At 36.0% G+C, this 25,984-nt stretch overlaps 1 protein-coding gene across 1 annotated transcript in view; it reads left to right on the forward strand.

The window, feature by feature from the left end:
• Window positions 1-25,984, forward strand: part of ZBBX (zinc finger, B-box domain containing) — a 138,508-nt gene that overhangs the window by 72,394 nt on the left and 40,130 nt on the right. Inside the window, exons 17-19 of the mRNA XM_011944626.1 lie at window positions 8,557-8,864; window positions 16,069-16,222; window positions 21,988-22,104. Coding sequence (XP_011800016.1) covers window positions 8,557-8,864; window positions 16,069-16,222; window positions 21,988-22,104 — 579 coding nt within the window. The remainder of the gene's footprint in view (window positions 1-8,556; window positions 8,865-16,068; window positions 16,223-21,987; window positions 22,105-25,984) is intronic.

Genomic DNA, 25,984 nt, shown 5'->3' on the forward strand with positions numbered 1-25,984 from the left:
TTACTATTGCAGTCTATAAAAGCTTTGGTATGCTGCTCATTTTAAAACCAAAAAAAGCTCAGTACTAAAATGAAAATTGGTTGAAAATATAATTTTCTAGTAAATATGCAATTTAGTCAATGGACAACAGTGTTTGTATGTGTAAGAAAAATCAGCCAATATAATGTACTCTAAAAGTTATTATAGACTCAGCTAGCATTTAAAAGATTACATGGAAGGCCTTTTAGTGACAAAAGTCTGACTGGCACCCTCTTGCCCTGACTTGCACTAAATATTTTCCAAAAATGGGCCAGGCGCGGTGGCTCATGCCTGTAATCCCAGCACTTTGGGAAGCCGAGGCGGGCGGATCACGAGGTCAGGAGATCGAGACCATCCTGGCTAACACGGTGAAACCCCGTCTCTACTAAAAATACAAAAAATTAGCCGGGCGTGGTGGCGGGCGCCTGTAGTCCCAGCTGCTCGGGAGGCTGAGGCAGGAGAATGGCGTGAACCCGGGAGGCAGAGTTTGCAGTGAGCCGAGATTGTGCCACTGCACTTCAGCCTGGGCAACAGAGCGAGACTCCTTATCAAAAAAAAAATATATATATCTATAGATATATATATTTTTTTTTCCAAAAATGTTCAGATCTGATATAAAGTTTCACAAGAGATAAATGAAAATAAAACAAATCACTGGCCGGGTGAGGTGACTCACGCCTGTAATCCCAACATTTTGGGAGGCTGAGGCAGGTGGATCACCTGAAGTCAGGAGTTCGAGACCAGCCTGGCCAACATGGCAAAACGCCATCTCTACTAAAAAAAAAAAAATTAGCTGGGCATGGTGGCAGGTGCCTGTAATCTCAGCTACTCAAAAGGCTGAGGCAAGAGAATCACTTGAGCCCAGGAGGCAGAGATTGCAGTGAGCCAAGATCACGTCACTGCACTCCAGCCTAGGCGAGAAGAGCAGAACTCCGTCTGAAACAAAATAAAACAAAACAAATAATCGTGCTTATATATCTATGCTACTGTTACTAGTAGTTCCCTAGGTTCCTATAGATTAGAATACTGTATGCATATGTGTGGTTTCAATTTCCAGATTGTGAGATCATTTAAAGAGAGTCACAGCAAAGTATCCTGGCCTAGGAGTCAGATTTTGTTTCTATTTTTGCCTTTAAATTACTGTCAGACCTTGAACATGTCACTTACTTGCTTAGGCTTCATTTTCCTAAGCAAAAATGTAGAAACTAGATAATTTTCAAACCTCCTTTTAACTATTAGATCTGATCTACCTAGAATTTTAAGAAAAATTAATAAATATATCATATGTGAAGATAAGATTTTTGAGAGATATTGGAGGGCATATCTGAAATAAATAGTTGTAAAACTGATGATTACTTTCTGATTGGGCAGCAGAAGATAGAAAGCAGTGGTAGATGTGTGGTAATCCTAAACCACTAAATTATTATGGCCAAATATGAACTATAACCACATGGGAATTTAGGACTTTACAGTACTCCAATCTTTTTCTGAAGATGAGTATAGTTTGATCAAGCTAGTGCATGGTGTTTCTGTTGCCTCTGAGAAAATGATGCACATAAATGCCCATGTAATTGTTATTTTAAAGACACATTTTTGAAATGTTTACTTTTCAGAGCAATTTTAGGTTCACAGCAAAATTGAGCAGAAAGTACAGAGTTCCTATATACCCTTTACTCCATGCATATACATAGCCTCCCCCATTATCAACTTCTGCAACCAGACTGATACATTTGCTACAATGGATGAATCTACTTTGATATATTATTGTAACTCAATGTCCATAGTTTACATTAGAGTTCACTCTTGGTATTGTACATGCTATGAGTTTGGACAAATGTATAATGTGATATGTATTTATCACTTATAGTATCATACAGAATACCTTCTTGTCCTAAAAATTATCTGTGCTCTACCTGTTTATCCCTCTCTCTGACCAACTCCTGACAACCAGTGAGTTTTTTTACTGCCCCTCATAGTTTTGCCTTTTTAGAATGTCATATAGTTAGAATCATACAGTACATATCTTTAATAATTGGATTCTTTTACTTAGTAATATGCATTTGAGGTTTCTCCATGTCTTTTTGTGACTTGATGTCTCATTTCTTTCAGTGCTAAATGATATTAAATTGTATGGATGTACAATAGTTTATTTATCCATTCACCTATTGAAGAATATTTTGGTTGTTCCAAGCTTTAGCAATTATGAACAAAACTACTATAAATATTCATGTATGGGTTTTGATTGGGACTTAAGTTTTCAATTTATTTGGGTAAATACCAAGAAGCATAACTATGGGATCATATAGTACAGCTATGTTTAGTTTTGTTTTAATAATTGCCAAACTATCTTACCAAAGTGGCTGTACTATTTTACATTCCCACCAGCAATTAATGAAAGTTACTGTTGCTCCATATCCTCACCATCATCTGGTGTCAGTATTTCAGATTTTTTCCATTCTAGCAATTGTGTAGTGCTATTTCATTGTTCTTTTTTAAAATTTGCAATTATCTGTTGATATATGATATTGAGAATCTTTTCACATGCTTATTTGCCAACTGTGTATCTTTGTTAAAATATCTGTTCAAGTTTTTAGCTAATGTTTTGATTGGGTTGTTTATTTTGTTATTGTTGAGGCTTAAGAGTTTTTTGTATCTTTTGCATAACACTTTTTTATCACGTATCTTTTCCAAATATTTTCTTTCAATGTATGGATTGCCTTTTTATTCTCTGGACTATTTTTCACAGAGTATAAGTTTTTATTTTAATAAAGTTTAGCTTATCAATTTTTTCTTTGATGTTGTATCCAGAAAGTTATTGTCATATCCAATGTCATCTATGTTTTATCCTATGCTATCTTTTGAGAGATTCATAGGTTTTCATTTTTATATTCAAGTGTGTAATCTATTTTGAGTTAATGTTTGTGACAGTGCAAGGTCTGTGTCTATATGTATTGTTTCACATGTGGATATCTAGTTGTTCCAGAATCATTTGCTTAACAGATTATATTTTCTTTGTTGTATTGCCTTTGTTCCTCTGTCAAAGATCAGTTGACAATATTTATATAGGTCTACTCAGGACTTTCTGTTCTGTTTCATTTACCTATTTGTCTACATGTATTCCAATACCACACACTCTCTTGATTGTTACAGATTTATAGTGATATTGATGTGAGGTAGTATCAAGTCTTCTGACTTAGCTATTCTTCGATACTGTGTTCACTATCCTGGGTCATTTGTTTCTCTATAAACAGGCAGGAATTTTGATTGGGATTGCAATGAATCTATAGATCAAGTTGGGAAAAAATACCTTGACAATATTAAATCTTCCCATCCATGAACATGGAATATTTCTCTATTTATTTAGAATTTTGATTTCTTTAATCAGAATTTATAGAATTCCTCATATAGATCTTGTACATAATTTTTAGATTTCTATCAATGATATGGCTTGGCTCTGTGTTCCCAACCAAATCTCATCTCAAATTGTAATCCCCATGTGTTGAGGGAGGGACCTGGTGGGAGATGATTGGATCATAAGGAATGATTTCCTCCATGTTGTTCTCATGATAGTGAGTGAGTTCTCATGAGCTCTGATAATATAAAAGTGTGTGGCAGATCCCTAGCCCTTGCTAACATGTAAGACATGCCTTGCTTCCCCTTCACCTTCTGCTGTGATTATAAGGCTTCTATGACCTCCCAGCCATGTGGAACTGTGAGTCAATTAAGCCTCTTTTCTTAATAAAGTACCCAGTCTTAGGTAGTTCTTTATGGCAGTTTTAAAATGTACTAATACAGAAAATTGGTAACAGAAAAGTGAAGTACTGCTGTAAAGATGCCTGAAAATGTGAAACTGACTTTAGAACTCAGTAACAGGCAGAGGTTGGAACAATTTCGAAGGCTCAAAAGAAGAAAAGAAGATGTGGGAAAGCTTGGGACTTCCTAGAGACTTGTTGAATTGCTTTGACCGAAATGCTGATAGTGATAATGGACAATGAAATCTAGGTTGACATGGTTTTGGATGGAAATGAGGAACTTATTAGGACCTGAAGTAATGGTCACTTTTGATATGCTTTAGCAAAGAGACTGGCAGCATTTTGCCTCCCTCCTCCACCTAGACATCTGTGGAATTTGAACCTCAGAGTGATGATTTACAGCATCTGGCAGAAGAAATTTCTAAGCAGCAAAAAAAAGCATTCAAGAAGTGACCTGGCTGTTTCAAAAAGCATATAGTCGTATGCATTCACAAAGAAATGGTATGAAATTGGAACTTATGTTTAAAAGGGAAGCAGAGCACAAAAATTTGGAAAATTTGCAGCCTGACCATGTGGTAGAAAAGAAACACCCATTCTCTGGGAAGAAATTTGAACCACAAGCTGCAGAAATTTGCATAAATGAAGAGGAACCAAATATTGATTGCTAAGACAATGGGGAAAATGTCTCTAGGGCATTCCTGAGATCCTCACAGCATTCCCTCCCATTATAGGCCTGTATACCTGGAAAGTACAAATGGTTTCATGGGCCAGGCCCAGGGCCCCACTGCTCTGTTCACCCGTGTCCCAGTGGCTCCAAGTGCAGTCAGGGTTAAAACGGGCCAAGATACAGCTTGGGCCTTGGATTCAGAGGGTGTAAGCCCCAAACCTTGGTGGCTTTCACATGGTGTTGGGCCTGCGAGTCACAGAAGATAAGACTTGAGGTTTGGAAACCTCTGTCTAGATATCAGAGGATGCACAGAAATGCCTAAATGTCCAGGCAGACGTCTGTTGCAGAGGCAGAGCACTCATGGAGAACCTCTACTAGAGTAGTGCAAAGGGGAAATGTGTGGTAGGAAGTCGCACACAGAGTAACCACTGGGGCACTGCCTAGTGCAGCTGTGAGAAGAGGGCCACCATCCTCCAGACCACAGAATGGTAGATCCACTGACGGCTTGCACCGTGCAAGCCAGTGATGTTAGACAGCAAGTTTTATTAAAGTAGCAGTGTACAGCGGCAACAAAGGCACTGTTCTTTTTGGAACAGATTTACCCCATAAGCACTGTACCCAGAGTAGCATCTCAGAGGTGGCTCTGAAGTAATATTTTTAGCCACTTTTAATTACCTGCTGTTTAAAAGATGAGTTATTTGGAAATTTCTAGAAAAGGACTGGCAACTTCTGGGTCATCAGGCTGGGGAAACAGGTGGTAACTTCCAGATGTTGCTATAGCAGTGGTAAACTGACATGTCACTGGTAGGCATGCCTTTTTTTTTAACTTTTAAGTTCAGAGTGTGTAGGTTTGTTGTGTAGTTAAACTTGTGTCACGAGGATTTGTTGTAGATATTATTCCATCATCCATTTGTTAAGCCTTGTATCCATTATTTTTCCTGCTCCTCTGCTTCCTACCACCCTCCACCCTTCGATAGGCCCCAGTGTGTGGTGTTCTCCTCTAAAGTGTCCATGCGTTCTCACCATTTAGCTTCCTCTTATAAATTATAAACTAGTGCTTAGTTTTCTGTTCTTTTGTTAGTTTGCTAAGGATAATGGCCTCCAGCTCTATCCATGTCCATGCAAAGTACATGATTTTGTTTTTCTTCATAGTATTCCATGGTGTATATGTAACACATTTTCTTTATCCAGTCTGTCATTAATGAGCAGTTGGATTGATTCCATGTCTGAGCTATTGTAAATAGTGCTGCATTGAACATACATGTATGTGTATCTTTATAATAGAATGATTTATATTCTTTTGGATATATACCCAGTAATGAGATTGCTGGGTTAAATGTTATTTCTGTCTTTACGTCTTTGAGAAATCACTGCACTGTCTTCCACAATGGTTGAACTAATTTACACTCCCACCAACAGTGTATAAATGTTCCTTTCTCTCCACAACCTCACCAGCATCTGTTATTTTATTTTTTACTTTTTAATAATATCCATTCTGACTGGTATGAGATGATGTCTCATTGTGGTTTTGATTTGCATTTCTCTAACGATCAGTGATGTTGAGCTTTTTCTCATAGGATTGTTGGCCACATGTATGTCCCTTTTACAAAAGTGTCTGCTCATGTCTTTGCCCACTTTTTATTGAGGTTGATTTTTTCTTGTAAATTTGTTTAAGTTCCTTGTAGAAGCTGGCTATTAGACCTTTGTTAAATTCATAGTTTGCAAAAGTTTTCTCCCATTCTGTAGTTTGTCTGTTTACTCTGTTGATAGTTTCTTTCACGGTACAGAAGCTCTTTAGTTTAATTGGGTCCTATTTGTCAATTTTTGCTTTGCTGCTGTTGCTTTTGGCATCTTTGTCATGAAGTCTTTGCCTGTGCCCATGTCCTGAACGGTATTGCCTAGATTGTCTTCCAGGGTTTTCATAGTTTTGGGATTTACATTTATGTATTTAATCTATCTTGAGTTAATTTTTGTATATGGTGTAAGGAAGGGGGTCCAGCTTCCATCTTCAGCATATGGCTAGCCAGTTATCCCACCATCATTTTTTGAATAGGAAATCCTTTCCCCATTGCTTGTTTTTCTCAGGTTTGTTGAAGATCAGATAGTTTTAGGTGTGTGGTCTATTTTCTGGGTTTTCTATTCTGTTCCATTGCTCTACCTGTCTGTTTTTGTACAAGTACCATGCTATTTTGGTTACTGTAACTCTTCAGTATAGTTTGAAGTTGGGTAGCATGATGCCTCCAGTTTTGCTCTTTTTGCTTAGGATTGCCTTAGCTATCAGAGCTCTTTTGGCTCTTGGCTTGACTGTCATTGGTGTATAGGAATGTTAGTGATTTTTGCACATTGATTTTGTATTCTGAGACTTTGCCAAAGTTATCAGCTTAAGAAGCTTCTGGGCTCAAATTATGGGGTTTTCTGGATTTAGCACCACGTAGTCTGCAAACAGAGATACTTCCTCTCCTACTATTTGGATGCCCTTTATTTCTTTCTCTTTCCTGGCTACCCTTGCTAGGACTTCCAATATTATGTTGAATAGGAGTTGTGTGTGAGAGAGGGCATCCTCATTTGTGCCAGTTTTCAAGGGGAATACTTTTGTCCTTTCAGTATGATGTTGTCTCTGGGTTTGTTATATATGGTTCTTATTATTTTGAAGTATGTTCCTTCAATACCTAGTTTATTGAGAGATTTTAACATGAATGAATGTTGAATTTTGTCAAAAGCCTTTTCTGCACCTATGTGGGCATGTCTTATGGAGAGAGGTACTTTTGACTTGCCTATTTCCACTAGTCTTCAATCTGGTCTGGAGCCCAGACCCTGCCTCTGTGGTCAAGTCCTGCCTTTTACTTCAGTTGTAGACATTTTAATATAGGAAATGGCATTTTTTTCTCCCCCTAAATTGGATAATTTCCATTCAGGTTTAAGAGGGAAGTACAACATTATTGTGGGAGTTTTACTGTATTGAATAGCCTTTATAAAGGTTTTCTTCTAAGGATGTTTCTCTGAAACAGAGATTATTTTATTTCTCCCAATATATATGCTATCAAAGAGGTAGCAGAAGTTGAAAGAAGTTCTAAATACTATCTGAAATTGTCTAGTTATATAAACATTTGATTGCAACAAGCAAGTCCTCTGTAAAGCTGTAAAGCATTTACAGCACTGGAGACAGTTTTATTCAAAGTTTCTACTATTTTACATAGTCTACTTATAGAGACATTTGTTTTTGGAACAGAGTAAGGGATAACCAGAAGAAGTTATATTCAATCTGGATAATGGTGTACATTTATTTAAAATGAAAGCAGTGTGGTGTAAACATTCAAAGAATTTTTATTTTTCAGAAAATCTGGATCAGTGTTTCGCTACTGTGCTACACACTATAATTACCTGGACAACTTAGCAAGGGGAAGTTCAAAAGACCAATGCCTGAGTTCCACTCTCAGGATCTGATTTAATTGGTTTGGGGTCAGGCCCATACACTGACAATTTTAAAGAGTGCCTTCAAATGATTCTACTGTGCGACCAGGTTAAAAACCAGTGATATAAACCAAATGATTTATTTAAAGCAGACATAATGCGGTGGATGACTAATACAATCGTGTTCATTTTGTAGCTTTCTAGAGGCAGGTGTCCCTGCTACACATTTTCTGGGCCCCCAGCTGCTGCTCTTCTTTCATCTGGCACATTTCCCTGTGCCCTCTCTTTATTGCTAGGCATGCTAGGGAAAAACGGCAAAATGAAAAAATGTTCCCTCTGTGTTACTTCTCATGAATTATTGTTGTAAAATTTGAGTGAGAGGAGGAGGTGGGAAAGTGAGAATTGAACCATAGGCTGAAATAAAAATTTGCATCAATTTTAAGATTTCATTGCAAAATAAAATATTACCTTCTTTTACTAGTCTAGCTCATTAATATTTGGCTGTATAAGGAATTACCATTTATGATTACCATTTATGAATATAAGCATAGTAAAAGTATTATAACACTAAAACATCAGTAAAGGAATTTGTGAAATAGTGTTTATTGATAAAGTTTTTTTTTAACCACAGAATTTTTGGTTTATTAACAGTTTTATTATTTGTTTAAATTTGTTTATGTGCCTTTTGTAACTGTGTGTTTTTAACAGCAGAAACTTCAAACACAGGTTTTGACAACATCATGAATCCTGATGCGTATTCTCCTGACATTGAAAAAATTGGGGAAAGCACCTCCTTTGAAAGAAATTTAAAAGAGAAAAGCATAAGTTTAGAAAGTAATCAAAAGTCTGATGATTCCTGCGTATCACTTGAAAGCAAGGATACTTTGCTAAGTATAGATTTAGAAAAACCTCCCATTGAGGAGAAATTATCTCAAGACATCAAAGAATCCTTGGAATTCAGCAATCTGCATAAGACGCCAAGCTTTGAAGATTCAAAAACTACAAAGTCATCACTGGTAAATCTCTATTATGTTTATTATATTAAAATTTTATAAGAAACCTTATAAGAAAATGTCTTAGTGACACAATAAATTCTCAAGATACTTCCTATTAAAGTTAAAATGTGCTGCCTTACATTATTATGAGATAGTTGAAGAGTGACTCATATGGAAGAGAACATTAATGACTTCTAGGACAAATTCTAATATGAGGAATGCCATTTTAATAAATGGCTTGCTGTGATAAATAATCCTTTAAGGCCCACCTTATGCACCATAGTAAGAGCACTGTTACTTTTCCAAATGAAATTCATTATGAAAAATACAGTATAATAAATCCTTTCTAGTTTTTTACGGTAGTATAGTCAATGGTCAAAGTGAAATAAATGCAGATATCTAGACAGAACCGGTTACTGTGGTTTAATGTAAGTATAAGATGAAGAAGGTAATTGTTTCAGGAAGATGGCTAATAAAGAAACAGAGTTGTAGTTTTTGTTTCTTCTCACAGGAAAGGTAAAGTTGCTCATTATTTCATTGTTACCAAGCTATAAAACTATATTTGAATTTCATTCTATATACTAGAAATCTTTGCTAATTGTAACTATTAATAATACATTCTTTGGAAATGTAAGTGAAGCAAACATTTTTAATAACGCTCAAAAGTCATTTAAAATGAATTCCTATGGTTCCTGAACTGAAGAGGGAAGCAAGAAAGCAGAAGGATGAATACTTGAGTTGCTTCTACTTCTGCTTGGAGGATTGGCTTTCTGTGCCCACTTTGTTGCAGATGTTGTGCCTTTGTGAGATAAGAAATTGAAACTGAGGCCTCTGCAAAAACTTAGACCCCTAAATGTCTGATCAGTCATGTAAGGAATGCACTAGGAACATGCATATAGGTGCAACAAGGTGAAAGGAAACTGATTTCTGCAAGTGATCTTGGCTAGGCCAATAAAACATTTCACCTGGAAAATAGATGTCTTGGGCTTTCATTTAGCATAGATTTGGATATACCTACTCAAATATCCATTTGCGTATATATTTCTTGCTTGGTAACTTCAAGCCAAGACATTAACATTATTGTTAATCCGTGCCTATTAATACCTTGATGTATCTGACAGAAGTAAATCTTAATGCTTTATAAATGGGCATCCTTACAACTTATCCCACAATAGATTCCACAAAATAAAGCTCCACTTCAGATAAGCTTATCTTCTTGTTACCCCAGTGAAGAAAACAATTGATCATAGCATGAGTTTCAGCAGAGAAAACAAGAACTTAAATTTCCACATTTCCAAAGGGCAACATGAAGAGTACCAGGTGACATCTATATATACAGTGAGCTGTGTGATAAGTGAGGAATCCTGACCTTAAGAAACTGGATCTTTTACACTGGGCAGTAAGCCTGCCAGACCTTTGTCCTAGAGGAAGACTATCTTTATTACACTGGACAGTAAACAAACCTGCTCTTTGCTCTAGAGAGAGACTCAATCTCTATCCTGTGAGATTATATTTAAAATGTTTAAAAATAGAAAGGAAGAAATAAAAAGAACTTAAGAATAAGATAGTATGAACTGCTCCATTTATGAAGGCTAATAAAAAGTTCTAACATTCAAAATATATTTATTCAAATTACAATTAAATGGATACTAAACAGCATATTAAATACAAATAAGGAGAGAAATATTACCCTGGAAGGTAAGTTTTAAAAATTGCTTGTATTGCAGCAAAGACATGTGAAGAGTTAGTAATATGACAGATTGTAAAATAACAAAGTACAATTCCAGAACATTATAAATAAAAACAAATCCACACTATGACTTATATTTGAGATAACTCATAGACAATCTTAAAAGCAGTAAAAAACAATAGAAAATTATCTCCAAAAGCGATTACTAGATTGACAGTAAAATTCTCATGCACAGCAACAGAGAGCCTCAAAAGTGTAACACAGTGGAACATTATCTTTAAACTTCTAATAGAACTGACTAACAATCTAGAATTCTAAGGCTTGCAAAACTGTCATTCAAGACCAAGAATAAAATAATGGCAAGTTTAAACAAAAGTTCAGGCAATTTAGTTATTTCCCCTCTTGAATGAACATCTGAATGATATACTTCAAAAAGAAAAAAATTGAACCCGAAAGGAAGAAGTAGGATGCAAGAAATAATGGTGTGAGGGAAAAATGAAAAATGTATTAGATATATTACAAAATAATTATTATAATGCCCAATTTGAGAATTATAAAAGAAGAAATTTGAATGAGAATAATATGTGCCATAACTTGTAAGACTGTTAGATATGTATGATTACAGTTAAAAGTACTAAGATTCTGTATTATAAAGAAGGTAGAGACCATTGTAGGAAATGTTGTTGACTTAGTGTTTTAGTTATACGTGTTAAATACTTTGAGTAACAATTAAAATGTTACAGCACAATGTATGTCATCCAAAATACTAAAGGAAAAGGGGAATATAGAAAACTCAATTAATTAAAACAGTCAGGAAATAAATGCATCAAAGGAAAAATAGTATGGTTGAGTGTTGGGTGTATAATTCCTCTTGGGTCTCTCATGTTTTTTTGCACATCTTTTGAGCAAAACCACTGACTCTATTTGTTCCAAAGTATATTTTCAAGGGTGCTTGTATAGATAACAGCTTTGAACAATAGAGATTATGTCCCTCTTCAGAGCAAAGACTAGGTTCGTTTATTGTCTGATATAATATAAGTAATGTTTTCCTCTGGCAAAGGTCAGGCAGGGTTACTGCCCGGTATAAAATGGATTTCCTAAGGTCAGGATTTCTCTCCTGTAACACAGCTCAGGGTATGTGCAGATGTCACGTGGCTCTCTTCATGATGTCCTGTGAAAATTGAGTTCTGGGAATTGGTGCAAATGATGATACTCTGGCAACTGCTATTGTTGTGAGTGAGAAAATCCTTTGTCTCTGACCAAGGAAACTTGTATCTTCTTCCAGCATACATGAAACTGTAACAGGTTTGCAAGTAGGGTAAAATCTCAGACCCTGCACAGTTCTTGACAGCAAGTAGAAAGAGTAAAGCAAGCTGACAGGAATAAATTCAATCATATAAGTAATTAGAATAAATGTGGACAGTGTGTGTGTGTGTGTATAGTCATTTTACCAGAAACCTGCTTAAAACATGGGGTGGCGGGGAGGAATTTCAGAGTAAAGGCAAGCACTAATTAAAAAATAAATAAAAATTTAAGGTAATAAAACATTATCGGGGTAAAGGGGACCATTGTGTAGATGTTAAAATCAACTATTTAATAGGAAGATTAAAGAAAATCTGAATTTGTGTGTACCTATCAATATAGCCTCAGATATATTGTAGCAAAAATGGACAAAATCACATGGTATTATTGACAGATCCATCAATCCAATATGATTTTCTATTAATAAAGATAAAGAAGATTTGATCAATACAAATAAGCTTAAAGAACATATTTAGAACCACATACTCAATAATTAGAGAATGTGTGCTCTTTGCAAGAACACATGGGACATTTGCAAAATACATGTTACAACATATTACAAAAATAAATCCACAAAGGAAGTTTCAACAAATGCTAAAGAAATCATATTACACACAGTGTTTCCCAATCATAATACAATAAATTATAAATTGATAGCAAAATGTTAACAAAATTAATACAATTCAAATATGTCTAGGTTTTTATTTATTTATTTATTTTTATTTTTTATTTATTTATTTATTTTTTGAGACGGAGTCTTGCTCTGTCGCCCAGGCTGGAGTACAGTGGTGCGATGTAGGCTCACTGCAAGCTCCGCCTTCCAGGTTCACGCCATTCTCCTGCCTCACCCTCCTGAGTAGCTGGGACTACAGGCGCCCACCACTACGTCCAGCTAATTTTTTGTATTTTTAGTAGAGAAGGGGTTTCACCATGTTAGTCAAGGTGGTCTCCATCTCCTGACCTCGTGATGCGCCCGCATCAACCTCCCAAAGAGCTGGGATCACAGGCGTGAGCCACTGCGCTGGGCCAAATATGTCTAGGTTAATGAAAAAAATTAAAATAGAAGGTAGAAATATTTAGAACTGAATGTAAGCAAAAACATCACAGATAAATAATGTATAGGATGAAACTCAAATACTACTTAACTGAGAAATTTATAATCCCAAATGCAAGAAAAAAGTAAAAATTAATGGACTATGAATCTGACTCAAAAGTAATAAAGCAATCATAAACTCAAAGGAATTCACTGGAAAAACTCTTTCCTGTCGTTCTCTTCAATTCAGCAGGAGAGGATAAGGAAATATGTATTGCCTTCAGGCCCTGCCTATTTATCCAATCCAGGGAACCTTTCATTTAGTTAGATAGTCTGATGATTTGCATCCCATCGACTTCCTGGTCTACTCTCAACTGATCAGAGTCTGTCAGGATAGCTGTGACCTACATAGCACCAATAATTTACAGAAGGGTTCTTTTCTTTTATGTTAATACATGCTACCCTATTCAATTAATGTAACAGGTGTGTCATTAGGTTTAGATGTTTCTTAAAAGGAAGGTGTGTGACATGAACATACAGAGGGGAACAGCATACACTGGGGCTTATCAGAGGACTGATGAGTGGGAGGAGAGAATCAGAAAAAATAACTAGTGGGTACTAGGCTTAATGCCTGGGTGATGAAATAATCTGTACAACAAATCTCCATGACACAAATTTACCTATATAACAGACCTGCACAAGTACCCCTGAACTTAGAAGTTGTTGTTTTTTTGTTTTTTTCTTTCTTTTTTTTTTTTTTTTTTTAAAAAAAAAAAGGCTGGGCGCGGTGGCTCACTCCTGTAATCCCAGCACTTTGTGAGGCCAAGGTGGGTGGATCACAAGGTCAGGAGTTTGAGGCCAGCCTGGCCAACATGGTAAAACCCCGTCTCTGTTAAAAATACAAAAATTAGCTGGGCGTGGTGGCAGGCACCTGTAATCCCAACTACTCAGGAGGCTGAGGCAGGAGAATCTTTTGAACCCGGGAGGCAGAGGTTGTAGTGAGCTGAGATTGTGCCATTGCACTCCAGCCTGGGTGACAGGGTGAGAATCCATCTAAAAAAAAAAAAAAGAGAATGTGTGTGTGGCTGGGATACGTTCTTGTTTTATTCAATTTAAGACTATCCATTGCTCAGTATAAAATATTGCTCAGTATAAAATATGTTCTGACAGAGCTAGTTCAGGAAACAATCTGAATGAGTATTTAAGTGCATAGGATCCATAAAGTTCTCAGAAGCTCAAACCTGCTGACATAATCAAAAGCCAGTGGCTGTTGTAAAATGGCTTACATGGTTATTGTTTTTTTCAATTAGGTGAGACTAAATGTAGTCCTGGACAGTAATAAAATAGTGTTATGTAAAGATTGCCTTTTCCTCATGGGGGATATTGGATTGAGAGATTTAAAGTTTTTTCAGGAATAATCTATCGTAGGATTTTAGAAGTATTCTCAACAAACTAATGGGTTTCTAACTCCAGGATTGCCCCTTATATAAATAAAATAATGTTTTAATCCATTCCTAGGTAATTATATCTGATGAATAAAAAAGTGTAAATAGTTTCACAGACATTGTCCACCACTAGTAAGACAGGACTTAAGCTGAGTGCCAAAAGTTCTCCTGAGCATTTTATTATGGGAGATGGCCAATCTCTGTAAAGAATTAAGTTGTTGGATCGCAAGAGAATTTGAAGAGTTGCAAAACAAAAGGTGAAAAACAGATGGAAGGGAGCTGTAAAATAGAGCTTTCTGAAGTGGCCATCAGAATTGGTGCTTCACAGTTTGCAGACTGAGTTCCTGCTTCTTAATAAAGTGGTTGAATCTACTTTCTTTTCATTCCTAAGAACTATACCTGAACCTATTTTACTCTTTTTCTGTCCTAGTAGAAGTCATTCCATCAGAAGAAACTACTTATAAATCTATTGTGCTCCATCCAAATTGAGTATTAAATTGTTTATTTTGTGCTTCAGTTTTTAGAAAATGATTTCTGTGTAAGGTGGAACTTCCTACAGAATTAAGTACTAATTTGTAGAGCAGTAGCTAGGAAAACAATGGACTAGTCAGGGGTCCTTTGTTCTGGCTCTAAAACTATCAATAGTTAACTTTGTAAGTTTGTGCTAAAAGTAATAAAACATAACTATTTTAGGATTTTTATCTATAAACCAAGACATTCAAAACTCTTCCAGATTTGCAATTGCATAATTCAAATATAAGCTTCAGTAGAGTGGAAAGAATTCTGTAATTGTTTATCAGTGTCTGGGAGGGCCAGGAATATGTGCTGAGAATTTTGGATTTGGATTTGTCTTTGAATGACATGCTTTATTGGTCACTAGCTTTGTTCTTTAATATGATCTCCTTTATATAATTTATAAATTTATATAAAATTAAAGTAATTTGGTTTACATTGATTTATTGGAACAGACTATATTTGGGCATTAATTAGATTAGATTCATTAGGGAATTGTTAAAAACTGATAGCTACCCTGATTATACTATAACCCCATCTAGAGCTATTACTAATGAATTCCTAATCTGTTTCTACTGGATTCACATTTTTTAAAATCCCAGTTATGTTCAATTCTAGAATAAGAACGTGTAAAAGTGAATTAATAGGGTGGCAGGATAAGTCTAGGTTTCAAATCAGGCAGACCTATATTCAAAGCCTAGGTCTGCTAGTTTCTAGCTATATAAACTTCATAAATTACGTATCTTCCTCTTGCCTCAGTTTCCTACTTGTATATTTGCTTCATGATGAGTGTTTTGTTAACTTACATTTTTTTCCATGACCATTTTCAGGTCAGATATTTCCCATTGGTATTTTATCTTCAATTTCGAAATTATTTTATGTACAGACAAAGACACTAGTTCACAGCCACTGCATGTGAAAGTAACTCTGAATTCCAGGATAATTTATGTGCAAGGACACTGAGGGATGAAAATAAAGGAAGAAAGAGAAAAAAATTATTTTATTTCATGAACTTCTGTCCTCTTTGGATTAATATCAACTTTCAGAGAATCACTCTAACGATAGTTAGAACTTACTATATATAAAAATGTTGTGTTACTATTTGTCTCCACTGTTAGAAACTAAACTTGATGAGGGAAGAATTTTGCCAAGTATATAGTAGGTATCTGATAAATGAATATGCTTGTTTGTGTTAATAAGTTAGAAAATAAACTTTATAATGTTGAATATTTTGTTTCTTAGTTGTTACAAGAAATAGCCTGCAGAAGGAAGCCTATAACAAAACAATATCAAGGACTTGAGGGATTCTTTATTTTTGATACAAATGAAAGACTCAACTTACTTCCTTCTCATTGTTTACAATGCAACAATTCCAGTACTAGGATTACACTTGCAGGTAAAATTCTAGCTCATTTTTCTAAAACAGTCTGTTCTCATCTTAGGAAACACTGGGCAGTTCTGTTCAGTGGATAAAATAATTTTCTTCTTGCCTAAAATTATTGACCTTGTATTAGTTGCTATATATTTATATTTAAGATTAGTATCAGAATGTGAGAAGCTATGACTTATAATGAAACTAGGAAAGATTATTTTTAGCATTTAGAAGTGTAGTTATTTTAGACCTTTTAGTGTTGCTACAAAGGAATAACCAAGGCTAGATAATTTATAAATAAAAGAAGTTTATTTGGCTCAGAGTTCTGCAAGGCATGTAAGTAGTATGTGCCACCATCTGGTTGGTGTTTTACATTACTGCCAATAGTGCACAAAAGTTCCGATTATTAAGCATTCTTGTCAATACTTGTTCTTTTCTTTTTTTGGCAGGGGCGGGGGAGAGTAGTCATCCTCACGGGTCTGAGGTGGTATAATATTGTAGCTTTGATTTGCATTTTCCTCATGATCAGTAATGTTGAACATCTTTTCATGTGCTTATTAAGTCATTTGTATATACTCTTTGGAGAAATGTCTATTCAATTACTTAGCTCATATTTTAATTGGATTATTTGTCTTTTCGTTGTTGAGTTATAGGAGTTCCTTATTATATTCTGGATACTACTTCTTCAAAAGATATATTATTTGTAACTATTTCCTCCCATTCTGTGGATTGCCTTTTCACTCTGTTGATAGTGTCTTTTGATGTACCTTTTTCCAATTTTTATAAAGTCCAATTTGTCTATTTTTGTGGTTGCTCTTGCCTGTTCCTTCAATGTCATATTTAATAATTCATTTCCAAAGCCAATGCCATGGGTCTATACTTCTAAGGTATTTGTAGTTTCAGGTTTTACATTTAGGTCTTTGATCGATTTGAGTTTATTTTTGTACATGGTATTAAAAGTCCAGATTCATTATTTTGCATATGGATATCAAGTGTTCCAGCACCATTTGTTGAAAAGACCTTTCTTTCCGCCATTGAATGGTCTAGGCACCGTTGTCAAAAATTATTTGGCTAAGAGAGTAGATTTTAAGTTTTCTCACCACACACACACACAAATTATTGGTGAGTTGAGATATATGTTAACTAACTTGATTTAGCAATTCCACAATATGTACATATTTCAAAATATGTTTTATACCATAAGTATAATTTTTTTCAAATAATTGTAATTTGATCATATATGTGAGGATGTATTTCTGGGTTGTTTACTGCATTTCATTGGTCTATATGTCTGTCTTTGTACCAGTATCACACTGTTTTGATTACAGTATCTTTGTAATAAGTTTTGAAATCAGCAAGTGTGAGTCTTCCAGCTTTGCTCCTGTTTTTAATATCGTTTTGGCTATTCAGGGTCCCTGGTGATTGCATGTGAATTTTATGATTTTTTTTTATTTCTATGAAAAACATCATTGAGTTTTTGATAGGGATTATATTGAATATGTAGATCACTTTGGGTAGCATTGGCACCTTAGCACTATTGACTCCTCCAGTTCATGAACATAAGATATGTTTCCCTTTATGTGTGTCTTCTTTAGTTTCTTTCGGCAATGTTTTATAGTTTTCATTGTATAAATCTTTTACCTCCTTGGTTATGTTGATTTCTAAGTTTGTTTCTTTTTGATGCTATTGTGAATGGAATTTTTCCTTTAATTTCCTTTTCAGATTGTTCATTGTTAGCGTATAGAAATACACTTGGTATTTGCCTATTGACTTTGTATCTACTACTTTGCTGATTTCATTTATTTTAACATACTTTTGTGTAATCTTTAGTGTCTTCTACATATATAATCACATCATCTGTGAACAAAGATAATTTTACTTCTTCCTTTCTAATTCAAATGTCTTTTATTTCTTTTTCTTGTCTGTTCTGGCTACTTATATTGAATAGAAGTAGCAAAAGCAGTCATCCTTGCCTTGCTCTAGATCTTAGGAATTGTTCTTTTTTTCACCATTGAGTTTCATGTTTGCTGTGGTTTATTAACATATTACTTTTATTATGTAGAGGTATTTCCCTTTTATTCCTAGTTTGTTAGATGTTCTTATCATAAAAGTGAGTTGGATTTTGTCAAATGCTTTTTCTGCACAAATTGAGATGATTATGTGTTTTTTTTTCTTTCACTCTATAAATGTGGTATATTACATTGACGGATTTTCATATGCTGAACTATCCTTACATTTTGGAAATAAATGTTATTTGATCATGAGTTCAAGTCCTGGATATCCTTGTTAATTTTCTGTCTCGTTGATCTCTCTAAAATTGACAGTGGGGTGTTAAAATCTCCCATTATTATTGTGTAGCAGTCTGCATCTCTTTGTAGTCTCCAATAACTTGCTTTATGAATCTGGGTGTGCTTGTATTGGGTGCATATATATTTAAGATAGTTAGCTCTTCTTGTTGCATTGATCCCCTTACCATTATGTAATGGTGTTCTTTGTCTCTTTTGATCTTTGTTGGTTTAAAGTCTGTTTTATCAGAGACTAGGATTTTAACCCCTGCTTATTTTCTGCTTTCCATTTGGTTGGTAAAATTTCCTCCATTCTTTTATTTGGAGCCTATGTGTGTCTTTGCACATGAAATGAAGTTCCTGAATACAGCACACTGATGGGTCTTGAGTCTTTATCCAGTTTGTAAGTCTGTGTCTTTTAATTGGAACATTTAGCCCATTTACATTTAAGGTTATATTGTTATGTGTGAATTTGATCCTGCTGTTATTATGCTGTTTATTTTGCCCATTCGTTTATGCAGTTTCTTCATAGCATCAAAAGTCTTTACAATTTGGTAGGTTTTTGCAGTGGCTGGTACTGTTTGTTCCTTTCTATGTTTAGTGCTTCCCTCAGAAGCTCTTGTAAGGCCAGCCTGGTGGCAAATCTCTCAGCATTTGCTTGTCTGTAAATGGTTTTATTTCTCTTTTGCTTATGAAGCTTACTTTGGCTGGATGTGAAATTCTGGGTTGAAAATTCTTTTCTTTAAGAATGTTGAATATTGATCCTGACTCTCTTCTGGGTTGTAGGGTTTCTGCCAAGAGATCTGCAATTAGTCTGATGGGCCTCCCTTTGTGGGTAACCCGACCTTTCTCTCTGGCTGCCCTTAACATTTTTTCCTTCATTTAAACCTTGGTGAATCTGATGATTATGTGGTCATGGGGTTGCTCTTTTCAAGGAATATCTTTGTGGTGTTCTCTGTATTTGCTGAATTTGAATGTTGGCCTGTCTTGGTAGGTTGGGGAAGTTCTCCTGGATAATATCCTGAAGAGTGTTTCTCAAGTTGGTTCCATTCTCCCCGTCACTTTCAGGTACACCAATCAAATGTAGGTTTGGGCTTTTTACATAGTCCCATATTTCTTGGAGGCTTTGTTCATTTCTTTTCACTCTTTTCTCTAACCTTGTCTTCTCGCTTTATTTCATTGAGTTGATCTTTAATCTCTGATATCCTTTCTTCCACTTGATCTATTCAGCTACTGTGTATGCTTCATGAAGTTCTTGTGCTGTGTTTTTCAGCTCCAGCAAGTTATTTATGTTCTTCTCTATTTATTCTAGTTAGCAATTCAACTAACTTTTTTTCAGAGTTCTTAGCTTCCTTGCATTGGGTTAGAACATGCTCCTTTAGCTGGGTTATTATTACCCACCTTCTGAAACCTACATCTGTTAATTCATCAAACTCATTCTCCATCCAGTTTTGTTCCCTTGGTGGCGAGGAGTTGTGATCCTTTGGAGGAGAGGAGGCATTCAGGTTTTGGAATTTTCAGCCCTTTTGCACTTGTTTCTCCCCATCTTCGTGGATTTATCTACCTTTGGTCTTTGAAGTCGGTGACCTTCAGATGGGGTCTCTGAGTGGATGTTCTTTTTGTTGATGTTGATACTATTCCATTCTGTTTGTTAGTTTTCCTTCTAACAGTTCAGCCCCTCTGCTGCAGGTCTGTTGGAGTTTGCTGGAGGTCCACTCCAGACCCTGTTTGCCTGGGTATCACCAGTGGAGGCTGCAGAACAGCAAAGATTGCTGCCTGTTCCTTTCTCTGGAAGCTTCATCCCACAGGGGCACCCACCAGATGCCAACCAGAGCTCTACTGTAAGAGGTGTCTGTCATCCTCTACTGAGAGTTGTCTACCAGTCAGGATACAGTTGAGGAGCAGTCTGTCCCTTATCAGAGCTCAAACACTACGCTGGGAGATCTGCTGCTCTCTTCAGAGCTGCCAGGCAGGGACGTTTAAGTCTGCTGAAGCTCTGCCTACAACCACCCCTTCTCCCAGGTGCTCTATCCCAGGGAGATGGAGGTTTTATCTATAAGTCTCTGACTGGGGCTGCTGCCCTTTTTTTCAGAGAAGGAAACTTGAGAAGGCAATCTGGCCACAGTGGCCTTGCTGAGCTGCCATGGGCTCCGCCCAGTTTGAACTTCCTAGCGGCTTTGTTTACACTGTGAGGGTAAAACCGCCTACTCAAGCCTCAGCAATGGCAGACACCTCTCCCCTCACTGCGCTCGAGCATCCCAGTTCATGCTCAGACTGCTATGCTGGCCATGAGACTTTCTAGCCAGTGGATCTTAGCTTGCTGGGCTCCATGGGGGTGGGACCTGATGAGCCATATCACTTGGCTCCCTGGCTTCAGCCCCCTTTCCAGAGGAGTGAATGGTTCTGTCTCGCTGGTGTTCCAGGTGTCACTGAGGTATGAGAATTAAACTCCTGTGGCTAACTTGGTGTCTGCTCAAGTGGCCACCCAGTTTTGTGCTGGAAACTCAGGTCATTAGTGGTGTAGACACTGGAAGGGATCTCCTGGTCTGAGAGTTGTGATGACCATGGGAAAAGTGCAGTATCAGAGCCAGAGTGCACGGTACAGTCCCTAATTTCTTCCCTTGACTAGGAGAGGGAGTTCCCCAACCCCTTGCCTTCCCAGATGAGATGACACCACGCCCTGTTTCAGCTTGCCCTCCTTGGGCTGCACCCACTGTCCAACCAGACCCAATGAGATGAACCAGTCTCGGTGAGAGGTACCTCAGTTGGAAATGCAGAAAACCCACCTTCTGTGTCAGTATCACTGGGAGCTACAGACTGGAGCTATTCCTATTTGACTATCTTCTCTTCATGATTTTTTGGTTTCCATTTTGAAAGCTAGATCTTGATGACATCTATATTCTTAGTCATCTTATGTATTCAAATGTGTTTATTCATGTAGAAACAATAATACTTTATGTTGCATTGTTATATACTTTTTTAATTTTTTTTTTTTTTTTTGAGATGGAGTTTCGCTCTCTTGTTGCCCAGTCTGGAGTTCAATGGCATGATCTCGGCTCACTGCATCCTCCACCTGCTGGGTTCAAGTCATTCTCCTACCTCAGCCTCCCAAGTAGCTGCGACTACAGGCACACACCACCATGCCTGGCTCATTTTTGTATCTTTAGTAGAGACAAGGTTTCACCATGTTGTCCAGGCTGCTCTGAAACTCCTGACCTCAGGTGATCCACCCACTTCGGCCTCCCAAAGTGCTGGGATTATGGGCGTAAGCCACCCAAAATAAAAAGTATAGACACCCAGTCTATACTTTTTAAATTGTTTAAATTAAAATATTTTAATTTAATGATTTTTATTTTGTAATAAGATTTTGTATTTCATAATATATATCACTGTTATAAATATTCTTTATTCAGTTAAATATTGTCAAGTAAGACATAAATACAAAACTAATAAAATTGATTTTCTTTTTAAACTTTATATTATCTTATTATTTTTCAATTTCAGAAGACAGAGAATGGATTCCAGACCATAGCTTAAGTGAACATGCTGATAATGCAATTGTCTTGGGTGTTCTGCAGGGTGCTCAGAGTCCATCATCAAGTAGAAAACAGCAAAAGATGGGTAACGTTGACTGAAAGGCAGCGGTGCCATGTTGGCAGCTTACTTTCTTTAGTAGTTAGCTTTATTAGCAGTTTAGTGGGCACCTGAAATTTAGTTTTTGAAGTTCTGTAATTTAAATTCATTCATTTTAACTAAATGTCCTCGACTTTTCTTCCAAAACCAAAGCACAAAAATAAGTGTACTCATTTTTCCAAAGGCATGAATTATCATCTTAGTTATTTTCTATAACAATGTATTAGGAAATAATATTTGCAAAGTGTAGTTAAGAGTATGGCATATTTTGAACAATCCTTATGAAATACGTACTCAGTTTCATTACTCACTCAGGAAGCAGTATGTTTATACCAGATTTTGCATACTCTTTACCTATATTATGATCAGACAGAACCATATGTGAAATGATTTACTTAGGTTAAGATGCTTATTGCTGGGATTGAGAAAGCTTAGTTCTAAATATAATTCTGTATGTACTGACCCTGGAATCTTCATTTCAGTTCATTAACTCTATTCTCTAAACAAAGTAATTATAAGATTTTCCATAGAATAATTCTTTTGACACACTGAATGTCTATTTTAATACTTTCCTAATGAGTTTATACAGAGTATATGACATCATTAAAATCACTAGTATTATTAAAACATTACTGTTATCCCATTATACCAGCTGTAATGGGTTTGCTTTATGCCAAAGCAGGAAGTTGTAGTATATAACTAATGAATTCAGGTAATTCAGTATATATATTGAGGATATTAGCACTTGGCTTGGCCCTGAGGATAAAAGAGATACATAAGTAATATTCCCTGATCTTATTAAGCTCACAGTTCAGGAGGAATAGTTGAGAAAGTGGGCTATTTGCGTTGGTTTAAAGGCTATCTTCAAGGCAGAAATTTAATTGCATATGATTCGTCTCTCTATCTAAGATTTATTATATCTCTCTTGCCCTAAAATCTATGACTAAAACTCTCTGGCTAGCTTAGATCCTTTCCATATGTATTTATGTTGAGAATCTGTCAGATATAAAACTTTTTAGGGAGAAAACAATGTATTTATGGGTTTTTTTTTTGGCTCTATAATTAGATGCCTATTTTTACATCAAAGTCTATGTCAACTTCAAAAATTCGGATTGCTTCCCTCTGAGACAATCAGAACAAACTGTTATAAGTCACTGTATATTGATGAAAACAAATTCATATACATGCTGTGAGAAATTTATTACAAAGACAAATCTACAAATCAGTAGTCAAATGCTTTTAAGTATCAATTTGGACAGATCAGTCAAAATCAATAATTTGCTATAAAAAACATTTGTTGGCTGGGCACGGTGGCTCACACCTGTAATCCCTGCACTTTGAGAGGCTGAAGCAGGCGGATTATGAGGTCAGGAGATCGAGACCATCCTGGCTAACACAGTGAAACCCCATTTCTACTAAAAAATACAAAAAATTAGCCGGGCGTGATGGTGGGTGCCTGTGGTCCCAGCTACTCGGGAGGCTGAGACGGGATAATTGCTTGAACCCGGGAAGCGGAGCTTGCAACAAGCCAAGATCATGCCACAGCACTCCAGCCTGGGAGACAGAACGAGACTTCATCTCAAAAAAAAAAAAAAAAAAATTTTGTTGAAGCACTACTGCCAGATACTGGTTATACAAAACAAAGTCTTATCTCTATTGCTCAAGAGCTTAGAGTCCAGTATAAAGTTTCTCAAAAGTCAGTATGAGTGTAATCACCTGGGAAACCTCTTGCAATGCAGATTTCTGGATCCGACTCTTAGGGATTCTGATTAATTAAGGCTGAGATAATGCCTAGGAAATTGCATTTATTTTTTGAACAACAACAACTCCTTGTTATACTAATATGGACAGTCTGAATACCTTATTTTGAGAAAAGTGTTATAAATTTTTTGATATATATAAAATGTGTGTGTGAATATGTAAACTATACCACATGTAAGTTTTATAAAAAGAGCTATGAGTAATTTACTTTTGGGCATTAATAGGTAATTAATGATAATATGTCCTATTAGCTATAATAGTTAGATATATAAGCAGGGTATTTTTTTAGAAATAGGGATTATAAAATAACGACCTTGCTATTGAAAAGTGTAGATTGGCAAGATATTAGAGACTAGGTAACATTCAGTTAAGTCTTTAAAGTTACAATATTTACCAGTCAGAGAAGTTAGGAAATGGCTTTCTAAACAAAGATAGTGGCCTAAAATAAACTAAAAATTGCCTGGCTCTGTCACAAATTATAGAAATCTTGTATGCCAGCATATAATGGAATTCCCATTTCCATAAAAATCAAAAACCCGTGAATGTAAAGACATCATGCTATGTGTGTTTAGCAGCAAGGTCATTCATTCTTCCCATCCCTGCCACAACTTAATCCTCCTCCACCCCATCTTCCTGCCTCTGGAAATGGCAACTCTATCCAAACATTGATTAAGTCTGAAATTTGGGAGTCATCTTGCCTCTCACTCAGTGCATCCTATTTATCTTTAGATTCTGCTGATTTCAGCTCTAAAACTAAGCCCAAGTCTAATCACTTTTACCTTCACTATTCAAGATTAGCCCAAGTCATTTGTCTGTAATCTCTCATTTGTCTCCTATTTTCACTTTTACTTCTCCCAAAACCATGTTGCTATAATTCATTTCCATTATATTCTACTATTTATAGTCAGTGAGTTGAGTTGTTTATACTCATAACAGTATTGATATTTACAGCTTATAGGAAGTGAATCATACTTTCCATAAATAGAAACCATATATTGTATCATGCCATTCTATTGCCTAAAGCATTCCATGGATTCCTATAGAAAGTAGAAAAAACTATGCCTTACCATGTATCACACAGCAACACCTTGGTTGGCTACCCATGTCTCCTAACTGCATCTTCTCCTACACTGTAGCCACATTTGCTTCCTTTCTGTTCTTAAGCTACTCTCTTACTCACTTCTTAGCCTTAGAATTAGATCTTATCTCTTATCCAGGATGCTCTGAAATTTCCCTCTCCATTCTCTCACTCTTCATATGATTGGTTCTTTTCCATTGTTCAGCCTCAGTCCAGATGCTACCTCCATAGAGAGGCCTTCCGACACCACCCTATCTAGTGCTGGTCCTTTGAGTCCCTCTATCACATTTACCTTCTTTTATCTTTCTTGTAAAAGCTATCACTATTTAACATCATCTTATTAGCTTTTTTCCTGCTCTCTCTTACCCTTGGTTGGAAAGAAATCAAGAACTAGCCTGTCCTGTTTGTTGGTGTATCTTCAGTAATAGAACAGGGCCTGGCCTATTGTAAGTGCTCAGTAAGTGCTTTCCAATTAGCAGAGTAGGCTAGTAGAACTGTGTGTTATTTCGGAGTGCAACTTGAGGGTAGAGGCAATGTCTTATTCACTTTTGAATACCCCAATCCTGACAGAGTGCCTGGCAGTTTTAGGAGGTGATAAATAATTTTATAATTGAATTTGATTGAGTATTAATTCACAAGTTCTCAGAGTTGGAAGAAATTTAAGATATTGTACTATCCAGTTCCTGAATTTTGTATTTCACATGTCATAAGCTGATTTCTAATTCTATAGGATAACACAATAGCATTCTTAGCTACCTAGTTTAATATTCTTTCCACTTAACCATGCTGCGAAATCAAATTTCTATATGTTTTTTCTAAGAATTGTATTTTCTAAGAATTCTTTTTATGTATAAATTCTCAGCAGTTGATATAGTGGAATAAGCATGTCAATAGACAATAGTGTTTTGCAAACTTTATTTAAGATCAAAATACTGGGTCTTTTGATAAGAATATTATTTGTTATTAAAACACTACCTAAAATCATGTTGCTATAGTTACATTTTATCTAATTCTAATGTTGTATTTAGA

The sequence above is a fragment of the Colobus angolensis genome, unplaced genomic scaffold, assembly GCF_000951035.1.
Source record: "Colobus angolensis palliatus isolate OR3802 unplaced genomic scaffold, Cang.pa_1.0 Scaffold234, whole genome shotgun sequence".
In the NCBI taxonomy this organism is placed as follows: Eukaryota; Metazoa; Chordata; class Mammalia; order Primates; family Cercopithecidae; genus Colobus; species Colobus angolensis.